This window comes from Nansenia antarctica (genome assembly GCF_963989245.1).
Source record: "Nansenia antarctica genome assembly, chromosome: 19".
Taxonomy (NCBI): Eukaryota; Metazoa; Chordata; class Actinopteri; order Argentiniformes; family Microstomatidae; genus Nansenia; species Nansenia antarctica.
The window spans coordinates 1,145,400-1,160,942 of NC_137692.1; the positions used below are offsets into that span (position 1 = coordinate 1,145,400).

General features: G+C 40.1%; 1 protein-coding gene across 1 annotated transcript in view; it reads left to right on the forward strand.

Moving 5' to 3' along the window:
* Positions 1–635: 635 nt before the first annotated feature.
* The window catches only part of LOC308173734 (cadherin-10-like), a gene marked incomplete at both ends in the record, with an annotated part of 28,378 nt that continues 13,470 nt past the window's right edge, over positions 636–15,543 (forward strand). The window contains 4 exons of the mRNA XM_080548777.1: positions 636–845; positions 10,647–10,938; positions 14,394–14,513; positions 15,180–15,347. Of these exons, the coding sequence (XP_080404903.1) occupies positions 636–845; positions 10,647–10,938; positions 14,394–14,513; positions 15,180–15,347 (790 nt within the window). The remainder of the gene's footprint in view (positions 846–10,646; positions 10,939–14,393; positions 14,514–15,179; positions 15,348–15,543) is intronic.

Here is a 15,543-nt window from a genome sequence, read left to right on the forward strand (position 1 = left end):
AAATAGAACTAGTACTATTACTATACTAGCAAACTATACTAGTACTATAACATATATACAGGAGTACACAGCACCTTCAAAGTCTGGTTTAAGCTTGTTTCTGGGCTGTCAGGACTCAAATCTAAATGAGCTAGTGTGTATGGGTGAGTAGCGAGCTTTCACTCTCTATGGATACAAATGTCAGATATACAAAAGCATTTTTGTTACACCAAGCAGAATGACTACATTTACCTGAATTACATTTGAGGGACTCACCATCTTGCAGATAAGACTCCTTCATTTTACTGACAAAATAGCAATATTAGCAGTGCAAACATTCAAGGTTTATAGTCTCATTCAAGCCATTTACATGTATTTAAAATCAGGGCTCTCACATCTCACCATTGGCAATATTCATGAGCAAGTCCTCTGAAAACGTAATATCTTATATTATATATATATATTTATGATATTTAATACCTTTTTTAATGTTATTTCTCTGATGTATTCATGTTCTCCACAGGGATCAGTAGGAGATGGAAGGGAGAACAACAATGCCTGATTTGGTGACATTGCATCCCAGCGTACATCCTACCAGAAGCTCATTAACATAAGTTATTCATAATTCAAGAGCATTCCAAGAGTGATTGGATAACATGATAACCAATCACTTCCTGCTTCTCCTGATGCTCTCCTTCCTCTGGCCAAGTACTGCCCTACCGTTGACCCCTGGGAACACTGGGAATCTGTTTGGGACGTCAGAGGATGATGGAAGGTTGCTCCAGCGCTCAAAGCGAGGATGGATGTGGAATCAGTTCTTTCTTCTGGAGGAGTACACAGGAAATGACAATCAGTATGTTGGCAAGGTAAGGGTTCCACATGCTGTTGTGCCGTTTGTTATGTTTCATATGCTGCCATGAAGTATAGACGCCTAAGTGGCAAATAATAATTGCACTATTGTACTACTAAAGGTCACTTTGTCTTAACCCTTGTGTGATGTTCACTTTTTGGACCCTTTTGTACTGTTCGGGTCCAGTTGACCTGGGACATCATTGGGGTTTTAAAAGCACTTGTCCTGACACGGTGCTCCTAGTCCCAAGGGTGACCCGTACAAGGGGGTATACTCAGGGCGCAAGAAAGCCCCAAAATAATATTGAAGGGCTATGCACAATAGGTACTGTGTTCAAAAGCATATATTTTGTTCTGGTGGATCTAGGGGGCTGCCCATTGGAGAGGCTGGAGCAGAGGATGCATTTGTGACAGGGCATGGTTAAAAAGTCCGCAAGTAGGGCAAAATCATTTTTCTGTTTTTCCAGATTATGAAAGGGTAGATTGTAAGCTTTAAAATGATGTATCATACATTGAAATCTGAAACAAGTTGAAGAAGTCATGGCTATTTGAATGTTGATACCCTCCAAATGACAATTTTTTTGAGAAAACCAGGATCAAAGTCTTCACAGAGTTTTTTCACAGAGGTAATGGTTGGGAACAATAGCTGGTTAACTCCACCCTAATCACTCCCTCAAGACAACCACACCCTCAAGACAACCACTCCCCCATTACACTACCTGTCATTATCTACCTGTCATCTGTCAGTCAACCCTCAGGAAACAAAATTGCAGGGCTGACATTGTTAAATTATAATAATAATAATAATAATAATAATTCAAGATTCATGATTTTTTATTGCCATGTGTGCCAAAAGTTTATTACATCCCATTACAAGTACAAGAGAGTAAAATTCATGGCAATGGAAAAAATTAGGCAAGATACAATTGAGCAATACAATAATAGAATGGTAAAAAAATTATTATGTTGTGTCCGTGTGTATCATTTATCATTATAGTCCATAAAGCATCTAGTGGGACTTCGGTGTAGTTCCTTCCCATCCCATCTGGGCATCAAAGCTGTAATACAAAAAGAAGACAGTACATTTAAAATGATTGTCCACTGTTACCAACACACCACTTTTATACTACTATGTTCATAAAATAGAATTGCTTATACAATGACAATAGACAAATACCTGAAGTGCTGGTGACTCTCATCAAGGTGTCATCTCTCAGAACCTCTCACCTCCTCATTCTGTAACACAGATGTCAGGTCAGAGGTGTGGACACACTGCTAGTGTAGGTTTTCCATAGACTCAGTGTACTGTACTTGTACTGAAGTAGGCTAGTTAAATCATTTAAATTCACAGTATTATCCTACAGCAAATCTACATATCAATGAATTAATCATTATTTTTGATTCCACACAACATTAGCGTTCATTACGAAAGCATTTACTTTGTCTATAATCTATTATATCTCTAACAAAGCTAGCTAGCTAGCTAACAAGCTAACACTTGTTTGGCTAGCTGGTACACACACACAAACACACTAAAATGGTGCATGACACATATTACAGTATGTTGCATGTTTAGTAGGTCTGCAACAAATGTATTTATTCATTATGTTTTATATTTGACAACGTATTTCTTCCTCCCACCATCTCCTATTAGTTTTGTAGAGGGGTGGCATGATTGTGGTGAGCAGTTTCAGTGGTTTGATAACTGATGCTAACAAAGGCGTTATCTACCTTACTCACAAAACAAGTAACTGTTTGGCTATCCTAGTAAACAACACATGTAACTCACTAAAACTTACCCAAGAACACAGCAGAAGGTCTGTCTGCAGACGACTGTCCCATGAATAGTGAACTGATGTGGAGATCGATGTCTGAAATTCCGTTGTCTTCTTCATCATCGTCAGATTCGGAGTTCCCGTTCGGAGTTCCCGTTATGTATAGTCCAATATTGAAGAGTTCATTAATTGCCCACTGTCGATATTTCTGCCTGCTTATGAAATTCTGTTGATAGCATTAGCGAGCGCTTCAGCATCCATCTTGTAAACTTGTCAACAAACAGGTCCACACGCGCATGACTACTTACATACAGCTGGGGTGGTGTGGCTACACACACTAACACCCCCCACCTGACTTTGCTAACTAACTGTAGGTATTTGGTGAATGTAAAACTATTTGTTATGATATCGAGTGGGTTCTTCATCGCTTCGTTTGTCGTCTTATGCCAAAAACCGGAAAACACATTTTTTCACAACAAGAGTTGTTTGGCTCGATTGCGAGCTTTCACAATTGCCGAGATGCGGACCTTTTAATGTAACCGTGTCACATATGCACTTAAACACAAAGACCCCAAGCTCAAAACCTTTTCTTTCAGTAACTCTCTTGTGACAGCTCCCATCTTCCATTGGTAATAAAGCAGTAGAACAGCCGAGATACCTTCTCTTCCCTACTTTGTGTGTCTAAGTCTTGTAGCCAACCCTGAGCTTCAGTCCCAGAGGACTGCAGTCCTGCTAGAGTTGTTAATCCCCGTTTATCCCCTGTCCCCAAAGTTGGTACTTACTATTTACTTGACCAGTTGACTTGACCATTGATTTCCCATATATTTCACATTGTTGGTTCAAATGTATTATATAGTCTCTGAGTAAAAGGCAAAAAGGTAGAAAACTATCATACACTGCATCCCTCAAGGACCAGAGTTGCACCTCTGACCTAAGAACCTACTAGTAAACACAGGCAGCAGCTTGTTAGGCCGATGCTGACAGGTGACGAGCATGGCTCCCAGGCTGATGATTTGCATAATGTCTTAATCTACACACAAAGGCACAATTCTAAACACAGTGAAGTGTAAATATGAGCCATTAATCAGAGAGGAAATCCAACAACAAATCAAGCCGTGCGAGCCATCAAGCATGCAACATAATCACTGACTCACACCCAGGGCTTAGCTCTGCTCTTTCGTGACACAACTCTTCTCAGAGGCTTGTGTAAGCCAGAGAGTCCTGATAAGAATCACAAAAGAGGGCCTTTTTCAGAGCTATAAGCCCCTTTAGATCAGAGAGGCTCCTGTCAAGTCACCAGTGCTAGTGCTAACGCTAACGCAACGACAGCCGCAGTGGAGAACGGTACAGTTATCATCCCGAGGGAGGGAAATTAGGTGACTGTCAACAGCCAATTTTCTAGAGGAAACTGGCTTTCATCATACGCATCATTCTCAGGAGTAAACAAGTGTCATGTGCACGGTTGAGGAGGGGCATATGACTGCATGCTTCGCAGATAGCATCAACCTGACGTGTTGAAGAGAACGGAAGATTAAAAGGAAAGGGGAAATAAAACAATAAATCAATCAAGAAAGCCAATGATATTCACAGCTACTATTCCTAGCGTTACGTGATGAGGCAACAAAACAGGAGTGACTATAAAGAGCCCGTCTATTGACGTGTCAGTGGCGGCTGCAGCCTGGCGTTCTTCCTGACTGTTTGATCGTCTCTGGCACACAGGTTTTCTGGCATGACAGCAGTCCCATGCGCTGACTCTCCACTCGCCCTGTGGCCAATATCATTCACAATTATACTGCCAGAGAGACATCAGGCCGCGATAAATAACTGGGGAGGAAAAAAAATAACGCCCACATGCTGTTTTAGAGAGGAAGCTGTTTGCGAACGTTATCGCTAATTCCATCAGTTTCACTGTAGTGTTTTGTGTGTGAGGGGTACTGAAAAGCCGGGGACAACAGATAGGCACTTATAGGCCCAGTGAGAAGCCATCAAGGACATTGATGGTCTTTTCTTACAAAGATCATTAAATGGCCTTTGCAGTGCACTGTGGGAGGGCTTATTTATTTCACATCTAATCCAACCCCCCCCCACACATCTCACCTGCTATCTTCCCATCATCCCTTGAGCAATATTTCTCTGTCACAGTGCTCAATCTCTATATGTCAGTATTGAAATGCCAGCATATTGTATTGTATTTGTTTGTTCACAACAACTATTTACAGTACAATGTTGATAATGTTGTAAAGTAAGACATTTCTACCACCAATTCTACCACCATGTTTATAAACATGCTTTATGCTTTTATCCAAAGCAACAGTCATGATAGGGCACCGGTGAAGTGTGCCCACCTCAAATGTGAACACAGTTGTGTGTCCAGCCATGTAGACAGCATAAACTTCCTGCTGCTAGATGTCCACAGATTTTTATTTTTATTTAGTTATTTTTTCTGAGTGGGGCAGTCCTACTCATATTTTTTATTTTTATTGACAGATTACAGTGAAGATTTAGACAGGAAGGATGGGTGAGAGAGAGAGGAGGGATGACATGCAGGATATGTCCCCGGCCGGATTCGAACCGGGTACCCTGCGGTTACATGGTCAGCGCTTAACCCGCCACCTAAGCGCCCCATGTCCACAGATTTTAACCCAGGAGATTTTCTCTGAATATGAATACTCTACCAGTCAATATTAGGTTTTTAGTGAGTAAATTATGTGAAATGGGATATTCAGTCAAAGTCAGTCAAACCGAAGATACACACCTCGTCCTGAAGCAGGCTAAGCAGAGGAACATCTCGAAATAAATGACGGTTTAATAAACTTTACTTAGAAAGTGAACTTCCTAACATGAGTTTGCTGTTACTCTGACATAACAAAAGCAAAAAAAACAACTAATATTTAAGTCTGACTTTATTTTTCAATTAGGAATTTGAAAAGAGTTCCCTGGTTGAATTATTTATGATTTCTGGCAGTAAACACCATCCTGCATGTCTCTTGCAGTTGCTGATTCTTATCTACTGATTTTCTGGGAGCCAGAGTGTCATTAGTGAGTGTGAGTATTTAACGAGTCAAGCCCTTGTGGTGGCCTACTTCTGAAGCACGACTCTGAAGTGTGAACACTTGCAATGCAATCAGGCGGCTTTTGTGTTTAAGGTTTCTTCAGGGGCAGTGTCTTACACGCTATTCCACCTTTGCTACTGATGTGAACAAAATCCTATTAACCTCCTGATAGCTTGTGATGCATTATGTCTGTAAACAAAACTTGCCACCCTACACTTCCCTTAACACTAGAAGACACGGTGACCCCTGTGAGTAAAAAAAAAAAAGTCTATCTTTGCACTCGATCACATTTCAGGACCCTCCTTTCATGACTTTTCCTAGATATGTGCGTTCTACTACCCAGTATCCTTAAGGTCCTCACGTAGTCGAGCGGACAGTACGCGGACGTTTGAGGTTTCATAGTGGAGCGGACAGTACGCGGACAGTACGTTATGTCTGTACATATATTAAGCTGACTTTGACTTTGACCTTCTGTCATGCCGTCGTCCACCGATGATGAGGAAGAGACGCAGAGAAGGTGGTATATAAGGCCACTCAACGAAACAAGGGATGAGGAAGGGGAGTTCATCATGTTGGTGAGGGACATGCAAAGTATTGATGAAGAGAAACATTTTAGCTACTTCCGTTTATTTCAATTCCGTTAATTTCATTGTATGTTTTATTCACGTTTCAATAAAGCATCGCAATCTAGTTATTTCCGTCCATTCCATACATTCATTTATGAATTCAAATTAGCCGGGTACATCCACCCAGCAAGCACAACAATATACCGCAATGTATTTTGAACACTAAATATCTTCCAATGATCTAGAAAATATTATGAGAGATTAGCAAGTAACAATTCATATGTGGATCTGGATTCGAGTGTAGGCTACAGCACTGCGGAACGCCTTGAGGTTGGGTAGGGCCGAACCTCAAATCCGACCCCCCCCCCCCCCCCGTAGACACACACACACAACGCATCTAGACCCTGCCGTGGGATCTATTTTGTGTAAGGAGGTTCAATATTTGGCTACTGACGTTAACACACAAACATTCATACATCCGTGGCTAGGTACTGGCTGGAAAGCGGCCGGCAAGCCAGATGTACACAAGAAACATGATAAAACAGGTGGCAACACTAACAGCAGCGACCATAGACACTTATTACCAAAGTAGGCGATGATCTGAATCTGATCATAGCAAGCATAACGTTACATAATAGGGGTCCCGTTGGCTTATAGCCAACAATTACAATAAGCCCACAAACTGAAACATATCACTCAAGCATAGCCTACAAGGAAAACACTCATATAAACTAAACAACACTCACCATATCGCTGTTAGATTAGCAACAAAAAAGAAATAGCCTATTGCTCATGAATCTTCGCCAACTGGCTAAATCCAAAGACAGTCACAGGCAAAACTATTTACAGTTATATAGCCTATTCCACTCCGTGTTCATTTGCGGCACACAACACTGTCTGAACGCCCCCGTTGAGAAACGATGCAATAACGTTACATTTTTAGATAACTTACTGCATTATCACTTCCTGATAGGCTATGTACACAACTAGAATTTGAATTTGTTTATTTCTTTCTTTTTTCAGTTGATGTACATCATCAGCCTAGTAATTAATTCCGTGTCACATTTAATGCAGGTCGACCAACACGCTGAGCAGCATTTTGTGTGACACTGAGTACGCAGAGCTAGTCCGCGCCTCAGATAATTTGAGCTTCCCCAGCGGACAGTCCGCTCCGCATACTGTCCGCGTACTGTCCGCTCGACTATGTGAGGGCCTCTACATTTTCAAAAGGATAAGATAGTATAAAGCTGTTTTGCAGTTTTTCTGTGTAGGAGGCAGGCTCTAGTGATCTAGTGTGTAAATAGCAGATTTACATTCTAAAAAGGGGGTCTATTTGACCCCCAAGGCGGCTACTAGTAGGTAAAATAGGCACGGCTGTTGTAGTGTTAACCTGGCCATCGCTGTTCCTAGTTGAAGAGTGCTTCCCATGGGCACAGCTCTGTGTACAATTACTGCTCATCACTTCACTCACACTGTGCTTATTTTGGGCAAACAATCTTAATTACAGTTTCATTACAGTATTTGGAGCATTAGAGTATTTGACCAACATCGGTATTGGAACCAAATTATTGGCGAGACTTACCCACAATAAAACCCACATTATAATCCAAGTGTCATACTTCAATCGGACTTCTGCCATGGCAATATCCCCGAGATGTTATATATATCTATAATTGATGACTAGTGTCACTTTGTTTAAGCCCATTGATGCAACATGAACATTAGCCAGCTTAGCCAGCAGCAGGTCCTTGTTGAACTACTTTTGAGATATGCAACAAGTTAAACAAACCAGAACGGTTTGGTTAGAACATTACTTACACTGACTGATCCAAGTAACCTCTTGAACTGCGTACAGTTTTGCAATCAAAAGGTACCACCGAGACTTGTGCATTTATGCATGTTTTAAGTCAGGGATTAAGTAGATGAGAATCCCTGCCATTGTCACGTCCTACTATTATAGCAGAGAGTGATACAGAGAGAGAGAGAGCGAGAGCGAGAGAGAGAGAGAGAGAGAGAGAGAGAGAGAGAGAGAGAGAGAGAGAGAGAGAGAGAGAGAGAGAGAGAGAGAGAGAGAGAGAGAGAGAGAGAGTCAGACAGACAAAGAAAGAGAAGAAACACTATAATTATTCAGTATCCGTTTTAAGTTATATTTTCCTATCTCTTCTCTGCAGCACTATAAGCAATGCTCAGTATAGGCCTGACAAGAATGACCAATGATGTTGCTGCTTTATTGACTATCCCACTGTGTCTGTGCAAGGGGACTTGACTTATCAAGCCTCTCCTCTGTAAGAGACTGCTTTTGTGGAGCAAGGCCTTAAAAAACTAAAACCACTAACCCTTACTCAACACCTGTTTCATGCATACATATAAAAACTACATTTCCCAAAATGATGTCTTTGGCCAAAGGAAGGGCACACAATGGGAAAAGCCAATGCAGTGGATCTGTTGATGTCTGTACGCAGGGCCCAGTGATCACAATGATGTTTACTCTCTGAGTTTGTATTGCTTGAATCCCCTCCCTACTTATGTACCAACCTTTCGGAAATCTTTGTATTTCTGGAGGACAGAATGACTGTTTATTCAGTGGATTATGAAGTTGACAATGAGCAGCCCTCTGATAATTACTTGTGGGTATTTATCGCTGGAGTGATGTAACTTACTGGCTTATTCAATAAATGGACCATGTAAATCCCTTAGTCTTGTTGGGTCTTAATGTTCTTTGAGGACTGGAAAACTCAAATTAGTTGACAAACTTGACAGTATAGCTACACTGTAAAGTACGAAGTTTCCTTTGACGTTTATGTTTTGTTTTATCGTTGTCAATTCTCTCTTTACGGGATTAGCAACCCAATCTGAGACATGTTAGAGACATCAACGATAGTGGAAAAGGACACAGGATTTAGAATAATAGGTTTTTAATTACAGTATACTGTATTGTTGGTAGTATACATTTAATGTTGAACTAGGCTAGCTTTATCATCCTCTACAGTGTTTAGCAATGGACATTATGAGTTATACTAACACCGTCTGTGAGTTAGGTCACAGTGTGCATGTTTCTCAATTCTTCCAGAGTTGCATTGTTGATCTCAGATTGCAGAAAATAATTCGTTTTTCTCTCAGTATGTTGATATTAATATTCATAAGTAATTAATGCTCATTCTGTGCCTCTTTCCTGGTCATTTAAAATGTGAGCCCATGAGATACAGCTCAGCTCAGTATCCACTGACACCACATCAGCAGTATAGTAATGAACTTCAAGCAAGTGTTTGTAACAATGTGCCTACATTACTGTTCTGTCCCCCATCAAAATTAGACCACCATGGAGGTATTTTTTCAATAAATGTACAGTGGAGGTATAATACCAACGACTGTATACTTTAAAGAAAGCGGGGTGAAGGGACAGGGTTTACTTTGAGTTAGGAATTGCAATAATCAACAATTGCATGCTATAAAGAATCAAAATGCGGTTCTTTTATGGTGTTGACATGTGTGCCTGTCTTTGGTTCTCATGCTGTAGAGCTGCTTACAATATAGTTGGAATAGTGTGTTGTTGTTTCATGTTTCATTTCAAGGTATGTATGACTATGATCGTTGGTTGTAAAAGGTTCAGTGAGTAAACTGATCTAATTTATTCTAATACCACCATTATGAGCAATTATTTGTTACGATGCACTTAATGGTATTTTTACAACAATGATGTATTAACCTCACCTGTTTCACCTTTATATAGTGCATACTGATCACCGCTGTATATTATTGTGTGTATTGCAATGAAGCACACCGTACATTTCTTAGTTCAATTGTATCCCACAATGTTATTATTTTGATCAGACAGGACTCATCTTGTTTCAGAAAATGGCCACTTCAGGGGGCAGTCACAATCAGTACAAAAAGCTTTGCAATCAATTGGATAGAAGGACTACCTTGTTGAAGGACACACTCATGTTGCTAAGAAGCAGGTGACATCAATACGTTATCAGTTCAGAGTAAAACTAGAATGATTTCTTCCACAACAGACATACATGTTCGCAACAGAATATCATTTGACATAATTTGACATTGTATGTCAAGGGCTTGGATATGCCATGTCTTTCATTGTCTCTCTCCTTCTCCTATGATTTCACATGGATAGATATACAAAAACAACGTCATTCTGTCAAACAAGGACATTCTGTCATTAAAGGTGATTCAATTTAGGATCAACCCCTCGATCATCTGTGGCTAGACCATATGCAAGACAGAAAGATGGACATATGTATTCCAATCTGTGATTTTGTAGCAATGCTACATTTGTAAATACTGTGCAGTGATCATCGCCAAAGTTTTTACTTGTTGACATTCCTCGTGCTTATTTGTTGACTTCCTACATGTCCTGGCAGGCAGTGAATCATCTCCATCTCTAATGAAGTGTCTCCCCTCCCCAGCTCCACTCCAACATGGACAGAGGCGATGGTAACGTGAGGTACATCCTAACTGGAGAGGGGGCAGGCTCACTGTTTACCATCGATTCAAAGTCAGGTGACATCCACGCCACCAAGAGGCTGGACAGGGAGGAGAAAGCCATGTACACACTCCACGCCCAGGTCGTAGACGTGAATAACATCACATTGGAGGCTGATACGGAATTTAACATCAAAATCCATGACATTAACGACAATGAGCCAAAGTTTGCGAAGGAAATCTACTTTGCCAGTGTCCCTGAGATGTCTGATGTGGGTGAGTGAAGCGTGCTTTTCTTTTCAGTTGGGACAAAATGCCTGACACTGTTTTTTGCCAGTCTACAGTATTCTTCTGAGTTGCAACGCAGGGTAATATCTATGGCAGGGGTCGGCAATAGGCGGCCCGTGGGCCATTGCTGGCCCGTCACCAATAATATTTGGCCCAGCAGATTATTTTGAGAATCCACTTTTCTTTTTTCTTTTTTTCTTTTTTTACAATATCGGACCGACAGTCCAACACCGCGCCTATAATGTCCGAATAGAGAATCTACCTCCACCTGAATAATGCGTATTGTACTTCATGTTGAGAGTGAATGACACAGGGACAGACAATCAGGCAGCGGGGTGCACCGAAGCGCACTGACGCTGAACCCCTCATAGTGAATCATAAGTAGGTGGACAAGGCGTGGTGCTGAAATAGCCAACATGCGGTGTGTGGTTTGAAAAAAATAACATCAGCTCATTAAATCATTCAAACGTAATGTTTACGTATGTGACTGCAACACACATATGAACAGTAACAAAGCAAATTCTGTTTAATTTTCTGAAAAACATTGACAACAAAATCGGCGCAAAGTGGTGGTAGGCCTATGCTCCTGAAACGACAGAGCAAACGCGCTATTAGGGATAATAAGTACAATGAGCCATTCATTCAAAATATACAAAATACAATTAGGTTATTAAATACAATAACGACAGGCTTGGTACTCACTTAATGTGAAAAGTGGCATCTCCCATCGGTCACTATTTGCTTGATATCTGGTGATATTGACGTCACTTTAATCTGCAGGCAGTTTATTTTTATTTGTATGCATCAATCGATTCCTCTCGTGCGTCTTTATCACATTCATTGACGAAAAGGACGACTTGTATAGAAAGGGAACATCGTGAGCACGGAAGATGTGAGTCTCACAACGGCTCTGCATTGATGAAACCAGGTAGGATGAACGTATAGTTCGCTGTCCATTCCTCTTTAAATGCCCTGTTTCCACCGTCAACTTTCCTCTTTAGACCTTTGGAGAGTGGCATGATGTTTCTCTTGCTAGCAGGTTAACTGTTTAGCTAACTTCACCCGGCATGCAAACAACCAATCCAATAATAATAATGTGACCTTGTCTGGGAGGAGGGGGGAATAATTCAGAATAAAACGATGTTAAATAATTATTAGAATAAGTTAGGCTGCGATACATCGTCAGTCCACATATTTATTATTCAAAACTATGGAAAAGGGTGAAACTACGTTTCAACGTTGTTGAGAATCACAACACAAACTTGCTAGTCAAGCCTAATACTGCAACGTAATGGATTGGACTGCTACCTAGTTAACTAGAACACTACTTTACATTGTTAGCCGGCTCACAAAACAAGCTGTGTTAGTTGACTAGCGATGTGTACATTTTTCGAAAGAAAAGTCAAAGCATTAGAACGTGTCACATTTTTTAACAATCAATTACTTAAATTAGCCTTTGATTATGTTCTGGCCCGACATCTAGTGGCTCAAAAAAAATTTGGCCCGAGGCCAAACCTAATTGCCGACCCCTGATCTATGGTATGACTCATTGTTAACTGATTACATGACAATATTATTCTCTGTCCAATGGCTGTTGACGTTTGTCATGTGCATTGTGAAAGGAAATGTGGATGGCAATCAATTAGCTGTTAGCACAGCTTCATGAGGGATTATTATTTTAATTCAATCAAATTGAATCAAATCCTGTTATTTTATCCTCATGTAATATTGAAATATGTTATTATTATATCTTCAGGAGGTATAGCCTCATTGCACTCACAGTGTATTAATGTATGGATTCAATTGGCATGAGCACATCCTTAGATACAACATGCAATTGCAAATTAATAAAAAATACGAATCACAAGTTAATTAAAACCTGTTTACCATTATGACAAATGACAGCACTCTATGTCCCCCAGGGCATAATGATTAACTCAGTGACTCCAAGAAAGAAATGTTCAAATTGTAACAGACAGCCAATATGCTTAGAATGAATGTATACAGTCTGTCTTCCAGCAAGCTAACACTCTGATACGCTGATACAGTATATCCAAACTACCTATTGGTTCAACAAGTTGTCATGTCAACTATTGTAGAAGGGGGCTGCAACAGAGCTATTTTTCAGTCAAAACCCAAATAACGATTGAAATTGAATGAATTTGCCATTAACTGTCCACAAAATAGGCCTCACCGTTTGGAAACACAGCCTGTATTGTTCACATTGTATGGGAACTGATCTTAAAGAGAATATTAAATTATTATATTCTGTTGTTCACAAACTTGTTTTTTTCTATCATATCCATGATAAAGAATTCATTATTTGTGCATACCAGCGTCATGGGGGTGTCCAGAGGGTGTACTTGTACATCAAGCCGCCTCACGCTACAGAAACAGGAGATAGGCTCCTGCCCTAAGGAAAACCATTAGTTCTCAAGGCTTACAATAAAACAAATAAAAATGTGTTGCATTTGATGAGCAGATGCAATCATGAGCTGCAAGTATTTCTTGTAAAAGGATGCAGTTAGTGTATTTTGTGAGCTTGGCGAGGGCTGTTTGGTGGACAGAATCGAGTCTTAGCCGTGCACTCTTTGCAATTCATTCATTCATGTGGGGAGGAAGTCAAGAGTGATGCATTTTCCTTTTATGCATGAACGTGACCAAATAATAGGTCACGGTCACCAATACTTCTCAACAGAGGAACAAACTGCCCATGTGTTCAGAACCTGCAAACTGGTTAATCAAAGCAGCCATCCATGAAGAGTCAGTAGCTCGCTTTCATGTTATCAATGCAGGGTCTAAGCGCGACAGATGTTCCAGCATTCATTAGTATTCTCTTAGACAGTCAGAACAGAACAGAATGTTACAGAGGTCTCTAGAATCCCAAGGACGGTATTTGAGAGGTGTCAGATGTATATGTGGCTAAGGCCAACAGTCACCTCTGAACTCCATTACAATATGAGAATTAAGTTACTATATGTTACACACTATAGTGGAGTAAAATTATAATGGTCATATGGTGTATAAGTTCACATCATTATTATTCCTGTACATACAAACAGAGATAATCGTAATCTCAACAACGACAATATCAGTATTTCAATTCCATGCTTCATCAATATTCATATAACATTTTTATATGAAAGATTTTGGAAAGACTATCTATTGTTGTATGGCAACTTGTGCATATTGTATTGTAAGAAAGCCAACATAATATTGCATTGTGTGTTAAAGAAATTGTTTAGAGAGGGCTACTCTAACAACTGTGCCATCACATGCAACATAACATTTCAAAGCCTTACACTTTCTCTAAGAACTGTATGGTGTATTAAAATGCATTGGTGAAAATGCAGAACATGAGTGGGTACGATCACTCCGCAATAATGTGAGGGACAGTGGAGTAGGATGTATGAATATTGTATGAATATGAATATCTTCCACAGGTACATATGTGGTACAAGTCACCGCCACAGATGCTGATGATCAAACCTATGGGAACAGTGCCAAGCTTGTGTATAGTATTCTACAAGGTCAACCTTATTTCTCAGTGGATTCAGATAATGGTAAGCTATCCCCGCACAATAAGCATGAAAATGCATCTAAAGATGATTAGCTCTTTCTTTATGCCTATTATCTACCCTCTTCAACTCTGCAAACGGAGGTCTAGCTGTGCTCAATATGGAATGTCTGTTCAACAAAAGAGAAGTGAATCTGTGAATCAGGTTTTGCTCTGTATATATCTGTGTTAGTGATTTTAATATCAACCAACAATCTTTAACAATGAATGTACTGATGAATGTACTGATTGTTGGTAAATATTGATTTGTGATATTATGAACTGTACAAATGGTTTGTCAAAATGGTTTGTCCATTGAATGTACAATCTATAAGTATGCTCCGTCAGACAACAACAGAAACTAAGGCAAGGCAGGTTTATTTGTACAGCACATTTCATACAACAGGGGCAATTCAAAGTGCTTTACATACATCATTTAAAAATACAGCAAGAGGAGCATAGTAAGAAAATAAAAATGACAATGAATAAAAGCAAATATACGAGGTAAATAGATAAAACATTAAATAAGACAATAGTAATAAAAATACATTGATAGAAGTGTGTGTGTTTAATCATAACTGATGCAAAACATGAAGGTTTTTAGCTTAGATTTAAATGTACAAACATAATTGATCTGATTCTAATGAATAGAACGGTTTCATTTTGTATTCAGGCACTATTAGGACAGCCTTACCTGGCATGAACCGGGAGAACAGGGAGAACTACCAGGTTGTGATCCAGGCCAAGGACATGGCCGGGCAGATGGGGGGGCTGTCAGGGACCACCACAGTCAGCATCACCCTCTCAGACGTGAACGACAGTCCACCACGCTTTGTGAACAGTAAGACACCACTCCTCTATACCTTATTGTTGTTTTAACACTACAACAGCCGTGCCTATTTTACCTACTAATAGAGCCGCCGTGGGGGTCAAATAGACCCCCTTTTTAGAATGTAAATCTGCTATTTACACACAGAGATCACTAGAGGGCGCTTCTTTTTTTAGCCTGCCTCCTACACAGAAAAACTGCGAAACAG